General features: G+C 32.2%; 1 protein-coding gene across 1 annotated transcript; it reads right to left on the reverse strand.

Annotated features, from left to right (window-relative positions):
* Window positions 1-2,540: 2,540 nt before the first annotated feature.
* On the reverse strand, window positions 2,541-3,398 carry LOC119838268 (retinol dehydrogenase 11-like). The gene has a single exon (XM_038364137.1). It carries the CDS (start codon window positions 3,396-3,398, stop codon window positions 2,541-2,543), a length of 858 nt encoding a protein of 285 aa, XP_038220065.1.
* Between the last annotated feature and the right edge of the window lie 12,576 nt (window positions 3,399-15,974).

Below are 15,974 nucleotides of genomic sequence, written 5' to 3' on the forward strand. Positions count from 1 at the left end.
AATAGAGATATGAAATAACACATTGTGAAATGCTTTAGCGATCAAACCGCGTTTTGAGTGTGTTAGATAAACAATCTGGGTGGCATGCCACTATTTCACGCCGGTCTTCTATAGGGGTGTGGTACTTCCCCGGTGCGAGCTGACCCAATTCGTGCCGAAGCGTGCTCGACTCCCACAATGGGCAAGTGTTTGGCATTCTACATTGATATTAATTACCAAATTTTTTGAATCAAATTTTTGTGCGAATCTAACTTAAAAATGTATATTATTCTGATTATTTAATTAACCACACGCAATTAAATATAATTAGCTCGAAATAAAAATTTATTTGGTAAACATTATCACAGAGGAAAATATGTTCAGCGGCTCTTTGGTAGGGGTAATTCATATTCTGAAATGTACGCGATATTTCAGTCCGCCCGTTAGCACAGCTTTTCATCGATATTCTGTTAGTGTTTTGAAAGCATTCTCTCACAACAGTGATGTTAAATTAACCATACAACTGTAACCGTATACACAAATCAATTTGAATATCAATTATGTATAATCATATTGCTAATGAATGAATAAACACTGAAACGTTGAAGCGCGCGTGAAATTCACATATATGAAGTTAACGAGTAAATTTCCTATAAATTATTTAAAGGCTATGGCGAGAAAGAAAAAAAAAATATTGAAAAGGAGAATATACAAAAAGGCAATAAAAAACAGTTTAGTGCCTTATCACATCACTCATAGTTTTTATATAATTATATTTCTTTTCATATGCGATTTCATAAATATATTGCAATATATTCAGTTAGGTTAGGACATCGTAAGGGTTTCAGATTTAAAGAAGAATAATGATATTTGATTAACACTAGGCACTTGCTCGACAAACGTACAGTCGCTATTACACAAATTCGCAAAAAGTATTTTAATGTTATCTCTATAATTGACACAATAATTATACAAGCTTGGATGCGGTTAACTGGTGCCTGGATTACGCATAATGAGTGTGGAAGATATTATATAATTGTTTACCAGTTATAATAACATTCGTCAATCTCAAGTCTCATAAATTTAAGAAAGCAAAGCAAATAAATTTAAGCAAATGTATAAAGAATTGTAGTAGTAAAATAATATAATAATAATAATATTATATTATTTGTGCTAGTAGTTTTAAATTTATTTATTCAGGGCGTAATTGTTTAGCACGTTTCCGTTGGGCATTGTTCTAGTATTTTTTATTAATTCCCTTGTTAACGTAGTTAGGGAGTAGTACGATAGATAGCCTAGTAAAATAAACCGTAAATAATGAGTTTTACGTATCGCGGGAACAATACTACGACTTCATTCCGATAAGACTCCGATATTAGATTCAATCGCTGCTCACCAATAACTCAAAAGCTTTATATTCAATCAAACAGGAAATGATTTGCCTCTGCATGAAAACAAAATTGTAAAATTCAAAGGGAATATTTATTATAATTTCGATATTGAAATGATAAGACGTCGGTTCTCGGAATATTTAATGGTAGGACTTAACTTCGTCGATAATAATTTACATGTTAAGGAACGTTATTTATCATCATTAAACACAATCTATTTATTAATAATTGTTATTGATTTATCAACGCTTTTAAAATAATTAATCGTTTTTCACAAAAAAATCTTAACCGCCTTCAAATAGTCAGAGAGAGAATAGAGAACTTCAATAGAGAACTAGACAAAATTTAAATGAGACTAAGCCGGAAAACAGGTATTTCAATTTTATTTCTGTTCCTCGTGTCATAACAATGCCTATCTCCTACTTTTGTATGTAAGTCGACGTTATTGTGTACGTTTAAAATGTTATTAAATATATACTGTGACGGTACAGTAACGATACCAGTACGCTTAAAGAGTTCTCTTAATGAGTCCCGAGATGCTCAATGGTTGTCCTAACCAACCTCTTACTTCAATCAAACTTCAATCGAAAAGTCGGAGATTCGAAACCGGTCGAGCGCGCAGCAATAAAAAAATTAATAACGTTTATTTTCATAACTGCACAAAACAATGAAGGAAAACATCAAATAAAGAATATAAGAAAGATGTTGTTATTTCTTGTCATTGTCATTTTGAATTTATTCTAAAATATTTTATTAATGTAGATCCATTTTTTTTAGCACACTTTTATCAGCTTCACTTGTATGTTATGTATATTTGTATATAACCGACCCTTTATGCTGGATTTTGACTCGCTTTAAACGAACAGATTTTATTCCAACTTCATTCGTTTCTCAAGAAGGATCGGTAACAATGTCATAATTTTATAAAAACTGTATATTTATTCTGATTATGAATTTAAAGTTATGTGCCTGCATTAATTAATATTTTAATTATCATTTTGAATCTACTAGAAGGACTTAACCTATAAAGTCTCAGTGGTATTTATCACGCTGGTCAAGTGACAAAGGATTGATAAAGTAAATAAAATAAAACAAAAAAAAATACAAAAACAATACCCATACACATATAATTCACAGTCTTACATTACTACTCGCTTGATACTAACACATTTAGGCAGCATGTTGCTTTAAAAATAAGATAGTCGTGTTCCAGAGATCCTCAACAAGAGCCTCCTCATTCTTTAACTTTACTGTCGGCTTTAATTCACAATCGGAAAAGTAACCTCCGGACATTTTTTCTATGTTGGGAGCTATACAAGCATGAATAATAGTTTGTGCACCCTCATATGATGACTTTACTAAAAATCCAAATAACACATTCATATACCTTTCAAGAGATATATTCAATTGCTTCAAAATATTCGTTCTTACCATTCCAGGATGCAAACAAAAGGCGGATACGTTCTGGGGCATTTTTTTGACTAAACCCTTTGTCCATAATACTGTACATAATTTACTGTTCATGTAACGCTTTAAACTGGATTTAGTTTTAAGTCCACGCAGATCCTGTAGGTCTACCTCTCCTTTATAGTATAGCCCAGATGAAACGATCACTATACGACTTTTTGATTTAGCCAACGATTCCAACAAAATATAAGTCAATAGAAACGGTCCCAAATAATTAACTTGCATTGTTAATTCCACCCCGTCTTTGGTAAAATTGTTCTTGTTAGAAAAACATCCGGCGTTATTGACTAAAATATCCAAATGATCGACTGTTTTGTTTATGTCTTCAGCAAAAGCTCGGACGCTTTTAAAATCAGCCAGATCCACGTGTCGATATTCCACTGACTTATTACCTGTAGTTTCTACGATGCTTCGTACGGACTGTTCAGCATTATTCACATCGGCAATAATGACTCTGGCACCTCGGTTCGCCATATCTTTGGCTGTTTCAAACCCTATACCTGAGTTTCCACCAGTTACTAGAACAATTTTTCCATCTAGTCTTGCTGTACATTTGCACATCACATTATAATGTTCAAACAGAACTCGTATAATTATAATGGATAAAATTGCTAAGCAGTATGTGATCGAAGTTACTAAAATAATCAAATAAAAGCCCGTGGTTATAAACGACCACATGTTGCTGCTTTCACGGTCTATGATACTTTGATATGATCTGAGAGATTAAATTAATCGAATATATTTGTTTTGTTTTCGGTGGAGCGATATGTGTTTAATTACCAAGCGGTGATTGTACGGTTTTACAGATTTATTAAAAGAAGCGAATTAATAGAAGGTTATCGAGTTATTATGTTTATATTTATTTGAGTTCGTTTATAATTTGCAATATCTCCCTCTGATTTTGCATTTGTTTGGGAATATAAAACAAGTGAACAAATAATGTTTATATCTTCAGAATTTTGACCTCCGTAGGCAGAACGTTGTTTTAATGGAGATTCTTACAAATATTATAATTGCGCAAGTAACTCCACCTATTTTACCGCCTATCTACCAAATTTTTCTTCTACTACTGAACTTATTTGGATGAAATTTGGTACAAAGATAGTTTGGGAAATGAGAAACAAAAAACAGGAACGAGAAACTTATATAACATAGAAGTCTTCCAGAAATGTGTTGAGACTGAAAACTTCTAGACTGAGAAAGAAGAGGTATTTGACCCATTTTCGATTTATAAACAGACTAATTAAATATCCCTATATTTGTTGATTTTTACACATAATCTTTTTTCAAGTTTAAAACCACAACCAGCAGATCTTTTCATAAACTTATAACAGGAATATCAATAATTGATTGCGATATATCTATATATTGATTGCCACGGTATTTTCCCGCGAAGATAAACTGTATAATTACGATAATTTATTTTAGTTTCTGGCTTTTCATTAATGTGTTTGTTTTCCAAAATTTAAGAATGTTATGAAATGAATTGACGATAGCAATTGACATCGGCAATTGATCTCAAACGGATGGAACGATTTCGATACAGTTTCTTTATTTGAAAACAGTTTCCAACGGTGATACTTACAGTCACCAGATATGTTGATGAAAATCGATCAAAGATGGTGGCCACCACGAAAGAATATTTAAATGTTTCTTTGTACAATAGAATTTAAACAAAGGATAGATACACAAGCACTTTAAAAATAATCTTTATGTAGTTATACTAGGAACATGGCACCTTTTTCCAATCTCATTTTTTAATGGTATAATATATGTATTTGAAAGCCACTTCACAACGTATCCGGTCACTGCCTTTTTACAAAAATGTTCGCTGTGTAAACATTTATCCATGGAACATTAATTTACATATTTAATTATGTTATCGCCACAGCTGCCACAAAATTAATTTAAAAACTTATCTGATGACAAACATTTTGCTTACGAATGGTGTTAACATATACCAAATACTGCGTAATCTATATTACTATTAGTTACATGTTGTAGAAAAAAACAGTTTCTTTTTACAGCACATTTTCCAAGCTAGAACTAGTTATTACTAAAGGCCTTATAAACTAGAATATATTACATTTTTTAAAGACAGGTTGTCTTTGACACGGTTAAGTTTTTTTTTTCGATTAGTATTTATCATAATAATCAAAACTATCTTTATGACTATCTAAATATACATAACTCAAATTTAACTGACTGACATAAACATCTATCAACGCACAGTCCAAACCACTGGACGAATTTGAATGTGGTGAAATTTCTGGTGGCATGCAGATAGAAGTTATGACGTAGGCATCTGCTAAGAAAGGATTTTGATAAATTCAACCCCCCAAGAGGATAAAGTAGTGGATGAAAGTTTGTACCATGAAAATTGTACATTGGCGAAGTTGCGGGCATCAGCTAGTTTTAGTATAAAAGTAGGTTAGTGTGAAGCGAAGCGGGATCATGTTGGGTTGTTTGTGACCCTAAAAGGCACACCGCACCATCAGAATTGACATTAGAGTTTTTTTAAAGTGATTTTTGGTGTGGTAAATACAAAATAGTTCATAGAAAACTATATCGAGGCGGAAGCCCTTTTCCTTCTCCTCACCCTTCTCAGTCCATTATGTCAATCCTTCTTTCTTTCCAAGATCGTCAATCCTTTTCTTATCCCTTACCCCTTAAAAGCGGGCAGTGCATTCGGTGAGGCACTACCTCTGCGAATGTTCATGGGCGGTGATGATCGCTTACCATCAGGCGAACCACAAGCCCAGTTACCCGCTGTGACATAAAAAAGATGATCCGAAAAAAGCATAAATACCAGTTTTTCTTTCGTTAGTTAAAGCTGATGCAGGTTTCTTCGCCCCAAAATACAATTTTGCATAACTTAAATTGGAGAAAAATTCTTAAGTACTTCTCATTGCTTATTATGAAGCTATGATGAATTGTAACCATGGGCAATTAATTGCTTGACTACAAACAACTTAGTGGAAAGGCGGCGGAAAAACAATATACGAATTCTACATCCCGAACGTTTATTTTTATAATCCTATTAAGCTTTCTCGTTTACTTCCTGTGTCGAGAGAATATCACCAATTAGGTTTATCCCGTAAATTGGGGTAGCGATAGCAAGATTATGGCTTAGAAATAATTGTGTTTCTAGGTATACAGCGTGAAAATCATCTATTTAATATAATATAATCACTGGTTTATACCATATACTAGTGATTGAGATATAAATAATATTATGTACAAATGAATGTATCCAACTGCAAAGTCAAAATACCAAATTTTATAATATACTTCTACTAATTTGTATTATGCTGCATAAAATATAGTTATAGAACTCCATACTCAATAATAATCACACATTATATATACAATACGAGTACCACTAGCATTGTTGTTTTTAAACTGAAAAGAGTGCGCTACTTTCCGTTTTCTCTCTCTAATTAAAGGCGAATAAATTTAACTTGAAACATTTTAAGGCAGGGATGTATTTGAGTAGAATAACAAGCATTACTCCGGCTCGTAAATATGAAATACTGCTTTCAAGTACACGTTCGCTAATGAAGGTAGAAATGCAATACAAGCTCATGGCGTGTCATAAGCCAAAGCTCAGGGCTAAAATTGACGTTTGCTCAACCCGAGTAGCACTTATATAATAATGTCTCATATACGCTCGCATGTGGGTCAAGTGGCCAACTATCACGTCAGGACAGATCCAGTGCTGGATTTACTATAAAACAAAATATTTGAGGCCCTGAAATACATGTGCTAATAATACGAATTATATAAATAAATTCATTAAACCATCATCATACAGAAATACCTATTGGACACGATGTGATAATCGACTAGTGGAGGTAAATAAGCTTTTATTGAAAAAATAATAATAATAATATAAAAAAATATCACATGTTTAATGAAAATACGATCAACATCCATACATTCTAGAATACTGTTTCTTGACAATTAATTGTGTTATTACTGTATTTATACAGGACGATATTTAAACAGCGAGCAAACATTTGACTCTCACTTATGTTATAATCGCACGGACAAAAACAACTACTACATTTGGAAAGATACGTCGTAATAACACATGTTTTGACGGAGTCTAATTTAAAATCACAGAATATAATCCATAAGCTGCGATATGATTATATCCCTCATTATGTGGTAATCAATTTTTATCTTTACAAAGGACGTGCCAAAAACACAACCCGTAAACAAAATGAACTCAACTTGTACGATACAGAGAGCAGTCACTCAAGTGGCTTATCTTTAATAAATAACAAAATTATATTCAGAATTAAATAAAATTTGTATTTAAGACCAGATAATGGTACAAGTTCATTACACTAAATCTATAGTTATACGAGTATATAATATATCTGCCAATGTATATTGTACACCTAATTTTTAGCCGAAACAGGGAATAGAAGCAGGTATTTTATGGTGAGGATGTAGATTGTAAAAACTGATATATATGATGACCGTGCTTTCGCAATTTATTTTACCTGTTTAACGTTTTTTGTATTATTGCATGTTTGACATTTAAGCATGCAAAATGAAAAAAAATTTAAGCATTTACTTAAATACTTATAAAACGACGTCGCGATCGTGGATTTTTAATTGTTTTGTTTTTATTAAATAAATCATACACCTTCCAATGTTTAATTATCTTGTCAATTACAGTAACCTTCTAGGAGATATTATGAAAGTAAGAAATTTTAAGACCAATACAGAAAATAAACTGGCACGTCTGGGCCTCGTCCTCTTCACGTTTCATATATACAATACTTTTTGATACCTAGTAATTGTGAAAATCTCTAATGTCGGAAGACCTTGTTAACAACCAGCAAATCTCGGGAAAAGATGATATACATTGCTATCCTTTTCAATAAAAACAACCGTGCTTGAAACAGATTCTCTGAGTAAATCAATACACAATAAGTCTACAGTAAGATGCCAATGAACTAAAATGTATAATAAAAATTATTCGCAACTAATCCGACTTACACCGTCTCTTGCTACATCTTAAGCCGATTTTGCAAGAAAATAATACAACCTTTATTTTAAACCCACGAAGAGCTACAAATAGTTGTGAGGTGTTTTAGGGCAATTGAATTTTATTTCAGATATTCCCCTCATTAATTAACTTAACATTTTATTAAAACTCGTAAGATGCTAGTACACTTTGTTTCAATATATTGAATTTTTCGCTTTGTTTGATTATATATAGAAGTATTATACTAGTTAGTATATATATTATAAGTATTGTTACAGTTAAAACTCATTGCCGATCAAAACTAATGTTGATTGCAAAAATCAGTGAAAAGCGTTTTTAACCGAGGGCATCGGATGCCCTTAATCAAAATCGTTTTTGACTGCGAAGGTGAGGAAAAACCAATAAAGAAATTATTTTATGTATGATGTCTTATTATCTTGAATAGTGTCGCCAGGATTAAATAATTTAATGAGTTATTTTTATATAATAGCGGGCAACTAAACTTGTGGTTCGCATAATCGTAACCAATCATCACTGCCCTACATCACCACCTCTAAATAATAACAAGTGAGGTAATGACAGCAAGTAATCATTGAAATGTGATTTTCAGATATTTTTAACAATATTCATAATTTTTTATTGCGTATGTAACGTAAAAGATCAGTGTTAGTAAAAGTGTGATGTTTAATCTGTCATTATAAATACAAGATGACCATATTAGAGACAAAGAAATCGAAGTTACAATAGTTAAGTTAGTTAAGTTCCAATACTTTGAATAATTTTACATTAACCACTAATTATCCATCAGAGCAAAGAAATTTCATAATTTGCCCATAAGATATGACAGGGATGATTTCTTTGACAAATTTTTTTAATTCAGTTTTATCTCCAAGTAAGGGCCTTCATAAAAGGAAAACTTGTAACTAAATTGAGTTTAACCAAAAGGGGTTTTGAAGGCGATGCGGAAAATTTATCAAAATTTAGCACTCGGAATGGATATTCTTTCCACTTCTATGATATATAAAAATTCACTATTGACATATAAAAGACAGGAAGATATTGTTTAAATGAATTCTATAAAAATAAACAGACATCCAGGAAAATTTTATAAATTTGATTTTCTGGCTCTTTGTTCGTTATATGCCTGGTGGTAACACCAATATTATTAAAATTGTGAATTAAAATTAAATATTTATTATTTTGTGGTATAATCCAATCCGCCGGAGAACCTTCACGAGGTTCTCTAGATATCTCAGGCATTGTGCTAGTGTAACCCCATTCCCATTTGGTCGCGCTGAACCGCCGCGTGTGTGTGTGAAGTGATGGACTAGACCTGGTATGCCTGGCCCGAGCTGGAGGAGCCTTGACCGCGTGGTGCTGTGCCGCGTGCTTGCTTGGACGCTACTCCCTCAGACGAGGTATGTGCCGTGTGTTCCTGTCTTTCCCTCTTTCGCTACACCACGTAGATTAAGTTTTAGAGTCCGCTTAATATCGAAATTAATATATATTGGCGCGACCACCTGGAAAATTGTAAAAAAATTACTTTATTATTTTTATTTATTGTGTAGGTACATGATCAATGAAATAATTTAGTTTTTTTTTTGTTAAGACGTAACGTGATCTTCCCAATCTATGTATCTTTCTTTCACATTTGATCAAAATCTATACTACCAGGGAGGAAAAGCGTAACAGACAGACACAGTTTCACATTCACAATATTTGAAATAATAATTATTTTTTAAACGCAGGATCCTCATTTCGGTTCAAGCTGTTTGTAACCGCTCATGCTACCAATATGTATTCTATTACTCATGATACAAAGACATCTCTTTGCATGTGTGTTACGTAATGAAATCCCCACTTGCCTTGTCTGTCATAATGTTGGGTTACCGGATACCATACACCGCGTGATTTAATAAATTTACTGATACATTTTTATGCTGTTTTGTTAATATATATGTTTAAGGGTAGCTCTGATATTGTTATAAGAAAACAGTTTCGGTATTCTATTCACCGTCACTGTTCAATTGAGAATTTTTTTTTATCGAATCTATTAAAAGCTTAAAGAAAAAGCTAAGATGTTGTCATCTAATAGTTCATGCAAATTTCTTGAAAAATACTTTTGCGAAAGTATCAGGTACCATAAAGAAAATAATAAGTAAGTGTCACCTGAGAAAATCTCATTAAAAAACATTGACTTTATTAAAGGAAAATATTAATCTTGAGAAATGAAGCAGTACAAAAAAATTAATTTAATAAAGGAATAAGCTAAAAGAAATAAGCCACTCCAATATAATAAATAGGAATTATTTGATATTTCTATATTAATTTGCATTGAATGAACTGAAGTGCTATAATTAGGTCATTGTAAATTCAACTGTGAGCTACATCTGTTGCAAGTGGCTTATATTTTTCATCCGTTATTATTTAAATTTTCGAGGCTTTTATGTCGGTTATACATTTATTATCGATATTTAAGGTTAAACAAAATTTTATCTCATAACTAATTTCTACGAATTTACAATTTACAGGCTTCCGAGTAAAACGGGTGGCGATATATGGACAATCGGATCAATGGACACGACAAAGGATAATGGATTTTCGAAATACTAAAAATAAAATAAAATTTTAAATACAGTCAAAATCTATGCTAAATATATCACAAAATATTGCTAAACAAATATGTGTAAAATCCAAAATAGATTTTCAAATCCTCTTTGGTTTATAACACAAAACATTTCGTAAAATATTTATGCAATAAAAGTCAAAAAGAACTAGGCTATATAATAAAAATCTTTGCTATAGCGCGCAAAACAAATACATTTCAAATTTCAAAAGAAAGATTCATCAATGAAAATTGTATTTCTAACTAATCAAATACCGGGAACAATATATCTTCGTCAGTCTGGATGTTAGTACATAGGATGCTTTTAATAACATTCTTAGCCTGATATGGTCGATATGTAAATAGACAATCAAGATACTACTAACAATATCCGAACCTTCATATAGATAAATTAATGATATTAATAAATTATTTATAAAAACGGTTTTAATACATACAAATATGTAAAAATTTCAATTCTTGCATCTTTCGCATACCAATATGTAAAAAATTCAATTCTTGGTAACGAGTATGTGAAATAACAGATTTAATAACTACATATTATTGATCAAAATCCTCCACCGCGTCTATGTGTCTGTATTTTCGTGATAAACACAAAAACTTTTGTACAGATTTCTATTCTATTTTCACCAATGTATAATATGGCTTTAAAGGAAAATTTAAATATATGATTTGTTAAGATTCTGACAACGTGGAAAAATGTAATTATAATTAATTGAAGATTATAATATATTGAATTGATTTTCTTTATAGAAAAGTTTTTGTGGGTCACAATTTTTTGTGGGTCTCCACCGGGAAATGCACCCAGGACGCTTCAGTTCTACGCCCACGCACAACAACCACTGCACCAAGGAGGTGGTCCATCAGTTTTATAGAAGGGAAATTATAAATATCAAGGAGGAATTAAATATATTTTGCATTACATTTTTGGCAAAACATTTTTAAACTAACTTGCGCAACTTATACCATTTTTAGGCGATATGTAAAGAAATGAATTGTTAAATATCTTTCAACAGAGTGAAACGAAAATAATAAGGGATATTATATGAATAAAATACCAGCACGAAAATTTTTGATATCCCTCTTAGAAAAAAAATATGAAAGTAAGAATTAAAAAGGCTTCATATATTAAATTTTAATATCACACAAGATTTCTTTAACGCTTAATATGTCCCCAAATAAATTAAATATAAATAAATATAGTATAGAGCACAAAACGTTATTTAAAGCTTTTAGTTGAGCCACTTTAATTTTTCTAAATTATTAACGAAATCAAAGCAGTTCTTGTATTCAAGCAGACCATTAATTTGCGTTTAATAACATTCATGAATGCATTTGTCTTTGAATTTCGAATCAATTCATGGAGGTTACAAAGCGTAATATAATTTCCCAAGATTTTACTATTATAATAATGAAAATTCTTCAATATAAGTTTTAACATTGTACAAACGCGACCGGGAAGGATGAAATATGACTCCTTTGTGATTGCACGGGTTGCTATATGAATGGTAGTCAGTACTTCACCATTAGGACATATTGATGTCACGTCCTGTCTAATTAAATGGTTAGATTAATGTTCGCTTGCTTGCCATCCGATTGTATATACAATATTGGAGAGGTAATCTCCTTTAGATGCAATATGATGGTAACGTGTGTGTGGCCTGCCAAACCTATTAAGACCAAACACGAGTCGGCACGAACTGGGCCTGCTCGCACCGGGGATTTTCAACACCCCCACAGAAAACCGACATAGGGCGGTAACCCTTTTCCTTTTTCCAATGTAAATAGCTTATGATGATCTGCGTATAAAAAACTACGTGGTATGACCAGCTGTTTCAAACAGTTGGGTTCAAACAAGAAAATATTCCGTAATAATTTTATAACAGCCCGAATGTCAGTATGTCTCCGCCTAAAGCTTGGCTGACCCATTTAAACAGAAGTTAAGTACTACTCCCAACAAAAAGGAATATTATCAAAGACTAAATACGTAATGGTCGTTTGAGTTTTGTAAAGGAATAACAAATTGTGAAACAATAATAAGCTTTTTTTAACCTATCTACTTTATGTAAAACTGGTCATTATAACAATCTAGCAACATAATTCTATTTTAAGGATTATCTTTTTCTTCTTGTAGATCATGAAGGTTTCATAGTACAGTATAAAATTTCTGATCGGAAAATGAATAAAACGTTATTTACTCATCGCATAAACATGAAATTTAAAATCTGTAACATCTGCCCCAGAGCACAACATCTGGCATACGTTTGTCATTCCCGGGAAACATGGTACAGAGTACCTTTCCATAACTAAAAATATAGGTATGTAAATTCGGAGAACCGAAAATATGTAACCGATAGAAGTAAAGAATGTAGACTACAAGCGTATACACTCTATGTATAAGGGTGGATACACACTCGTTTATTTTTTCGAGCATTTTTATGTTATATAACATGCAACGAATTCTTGCCGCTCTGTTCCATACTATCCACACAGGTAATATTTGTGTTATAGCAAAACGCTGGTTGATTTTTTTTAATCAGGTTGTAAGTTGTTACAACCTTTTGAACACAGTCCTACTAATATTATAAATGCTAAAGTTTGTAAGGATGTGTGTGCGTTTGTTGCTCTTTCACGCAAAAACTGCTATACCGATAGTAATGAAATTTGGTACGTAGACAGCTGGACAACTGGAATAACATATAGGAAACTTTTTGTCCCGATATTCCTACGGGATACGGACTTACGCGGGTAAAACCGACTGCTAGTATTCCATATTTTGATATGAAGTATGGCCGAAAAGCAGATTCATAATATAATACAAGTAAATGCTCTCGTCTATAAGTACTTCATATCAAAATATAAAGTATAAGTGTAACATTAAAATTTTAAAATAAAACTTTGACAGCGTAGGGAGTTTTTGTCTTACCTAACAGAGTATATTCTCTATTAAATAAATTGTATTATACTTGAAAGTAAAGAAATTAAATCCTAGTAAAATTAATTTCACCTCAAGTTCAAAGGTACTTAAAGGCATGAGAATAATGAACATGTCCCTTACAAACGAGAAAAGTTTGGATAGAACCAGCTCGCCAAAAAAAAGCTTTGGAATCAAAGCAAACAGAAAAATTTGTCGTCTATTGAAATACTCGAGTTTTCAAGCAAACCTCAAAGCTACATTTATACCCTTTGGATATTTTTCCGATTACTTTTCTTAAACGATAACGATATTTATCATAGATAGAAACGATAGTTATAGATTTTCTGGAACGAAATTATTAAAATGATCACTTTAACACCCCATTTACAAATAGAATATAGTAATAGAAAATATACCGACCATATTCATATATATACGGCGATATATTTTATTGAGTGCTTTCTGATTCTGATCTGTTCGGTATACCACTTCTTTGTTCGCTCCGAGAAACCGAGAATATACCGGCTAAATAGTAGATGAAAGCAATGCGGTATCGATTCGTTATAGAACCATACCGTTTCCGCGCAGTTCCTGCACCGACTAATCAGGAAACGTCCTGAAACCTACTAATATTATAAATGTGAAAGTTTTTATGGATGCGTGTACGTTTGGTACTCTTTCAACTAAAAACGACTGAACCGATTACAATGAAATATGGTACGTAGATAGCTGGTCAAACGGAATAACAGACAGGAAACTTTTTATCCCGATATTCTTACGGGATAAGGCCTTACGCGAGTGAAACCGCGGGGCGCAGCTAGTGTTTAATAATTGTCTAAAACACAAAAGCCATAAAATTTCTTATAATTGCACACATGTTTTAAGATTTATGTTCACAATGGAAAACCTAGGTATTATAAACTAATCAAGACTGAAAAGTTTTTGTCCGTCGTGCCTTACAAAGTGGCAGTGAGTTGGTTCCGACATGAACTTCTACGTTTTAAATACTCTAGAGACAATTCCCTAAGTTAGCACAAGTTTTTCAACAGTCGTTCGAACGTCGTTCCGTTTAGTATGAAGAAACCTAGTTGGAAATTATTCTTTTACTTTAATGGGTATAATTTTCCCTGGCATATTAGTTAAAGTTTTGTTGAAAAAATTTTTCCTTTATGAAGTAAGTAAGTTAGATATATTAACGGACCATGATAGTAAAATAATTAATATTTAATTGAGTTGTAATCTAAATTGAATCTGAATGACAGCGGATATTATATAAATAATAGTGAATTGTATTCATAAGTTTCATTATATTACAGTATGTACAAGGATGTCAAATCTATCATCAATCTAATGCTGTTATTTATTAAAGACTTACTTTATGTTAAATGATCGACCAAATATTTATATTCAATTTCAGTTATTGAATAAACATCAAAATGCAACACATGATAGAGGCTTATCTAAATAGTCTAAAAAGTATCCTCAATTATTAGGAGAAAACTGTAAATAAGGTACAAAAATCCCCAATTAGACCGGGCTGTTGTTGCCGGTGACTGACAGTTGCAGACTGTCATCTTCACTTCACTGTCATCTTCATTACTTCAGCCCGGCCAAGAAAAAATTGACGTTTTTTACTTGGCAAAACCAAAACTGGGAAAGGAATTATATCAAAATCAATTTTCACCAAATGGAAGTTGTTAATTGAACTTGTAGGACGTTTCGTTATAATTTATAACAATTGTTCGGAATCGAGAACACAGCGCAATCTTTAAGTACCGTCTCATTTACCCCAAGGGATCATACCATTAAAGTATTGTTCGAGCGAGGCGACATCGGCTATCGAGGAGTACCGGGCTAGGGCGGGTTGTCACGGGACTTGCGTAGTCAGCGAGAAATGGAGTAACCCATTTTAAACTAGAATGAATTGCACGTCGTCGAGTGCAGGTTTTCTGGAATGCTGCCCACTGACATATGAGACACACCTACGTATCTCTCGGCGAGTAGAAACGTTGATATTTTAGTAGATAGACTTGACAAGTCTATTGATTGAGACTTTTGCTAAGACATCATTTCTATTTATGTTATAGTGTGGCTGGGCTCTTGGAATTTCACATCAGCTGTTCCAGATCTTCACATTTATACTTAGCAGAAAATGCTCTTCACGTGTAACAATTTGGTTAAATGCACAATTTTTATATCTCTTATAGTTTGGATAGTCTGCTGCGGTTCTACATGGGGCGTTCTAGGCTCTAAAATAAATAGACAACCTAGCCTATATACTAGACAATATACTATAATAGCCTATAAACAGCTTTTTTATTGCTTGATTAGTGTTTATGTGCTGTTTTACTGTTATCCTATAGAATTATAAGTGTCAAATTAAATATAAATGTATGTTTTTTAATTGAAAACTTATTAAAATGCAAAAAGGATGAATTGCAAGTTATAGGGGAAAGTATAAAAGGCACTTTAAAAAAAAACTGAAACATTTTTATGAAAAATGCACAAACATCATACATTTAAGGAATATCTAAAATAAAAGTAGTTAAGTATCATTTTATAAATATATAAGTCTATCTAGAAATAACCATA

This window comes from Zerene cesonia, unplaced genomic scaffold (assembly GCF_012273895.1).
Source record: "Zerene cesonia ecotype Mississippi unplaced genomic scaffold, Zerene_cesonia_1.1 Zces_u002, whole genome shotgun sequence".
Classification (NCBI taxonomy): domain Eukaryota; kingdom Metazoa; phylum Arthropoda; class Insecta; order Lepidoptera; family Pieridae; genus Zerene; species Zerene cesonia.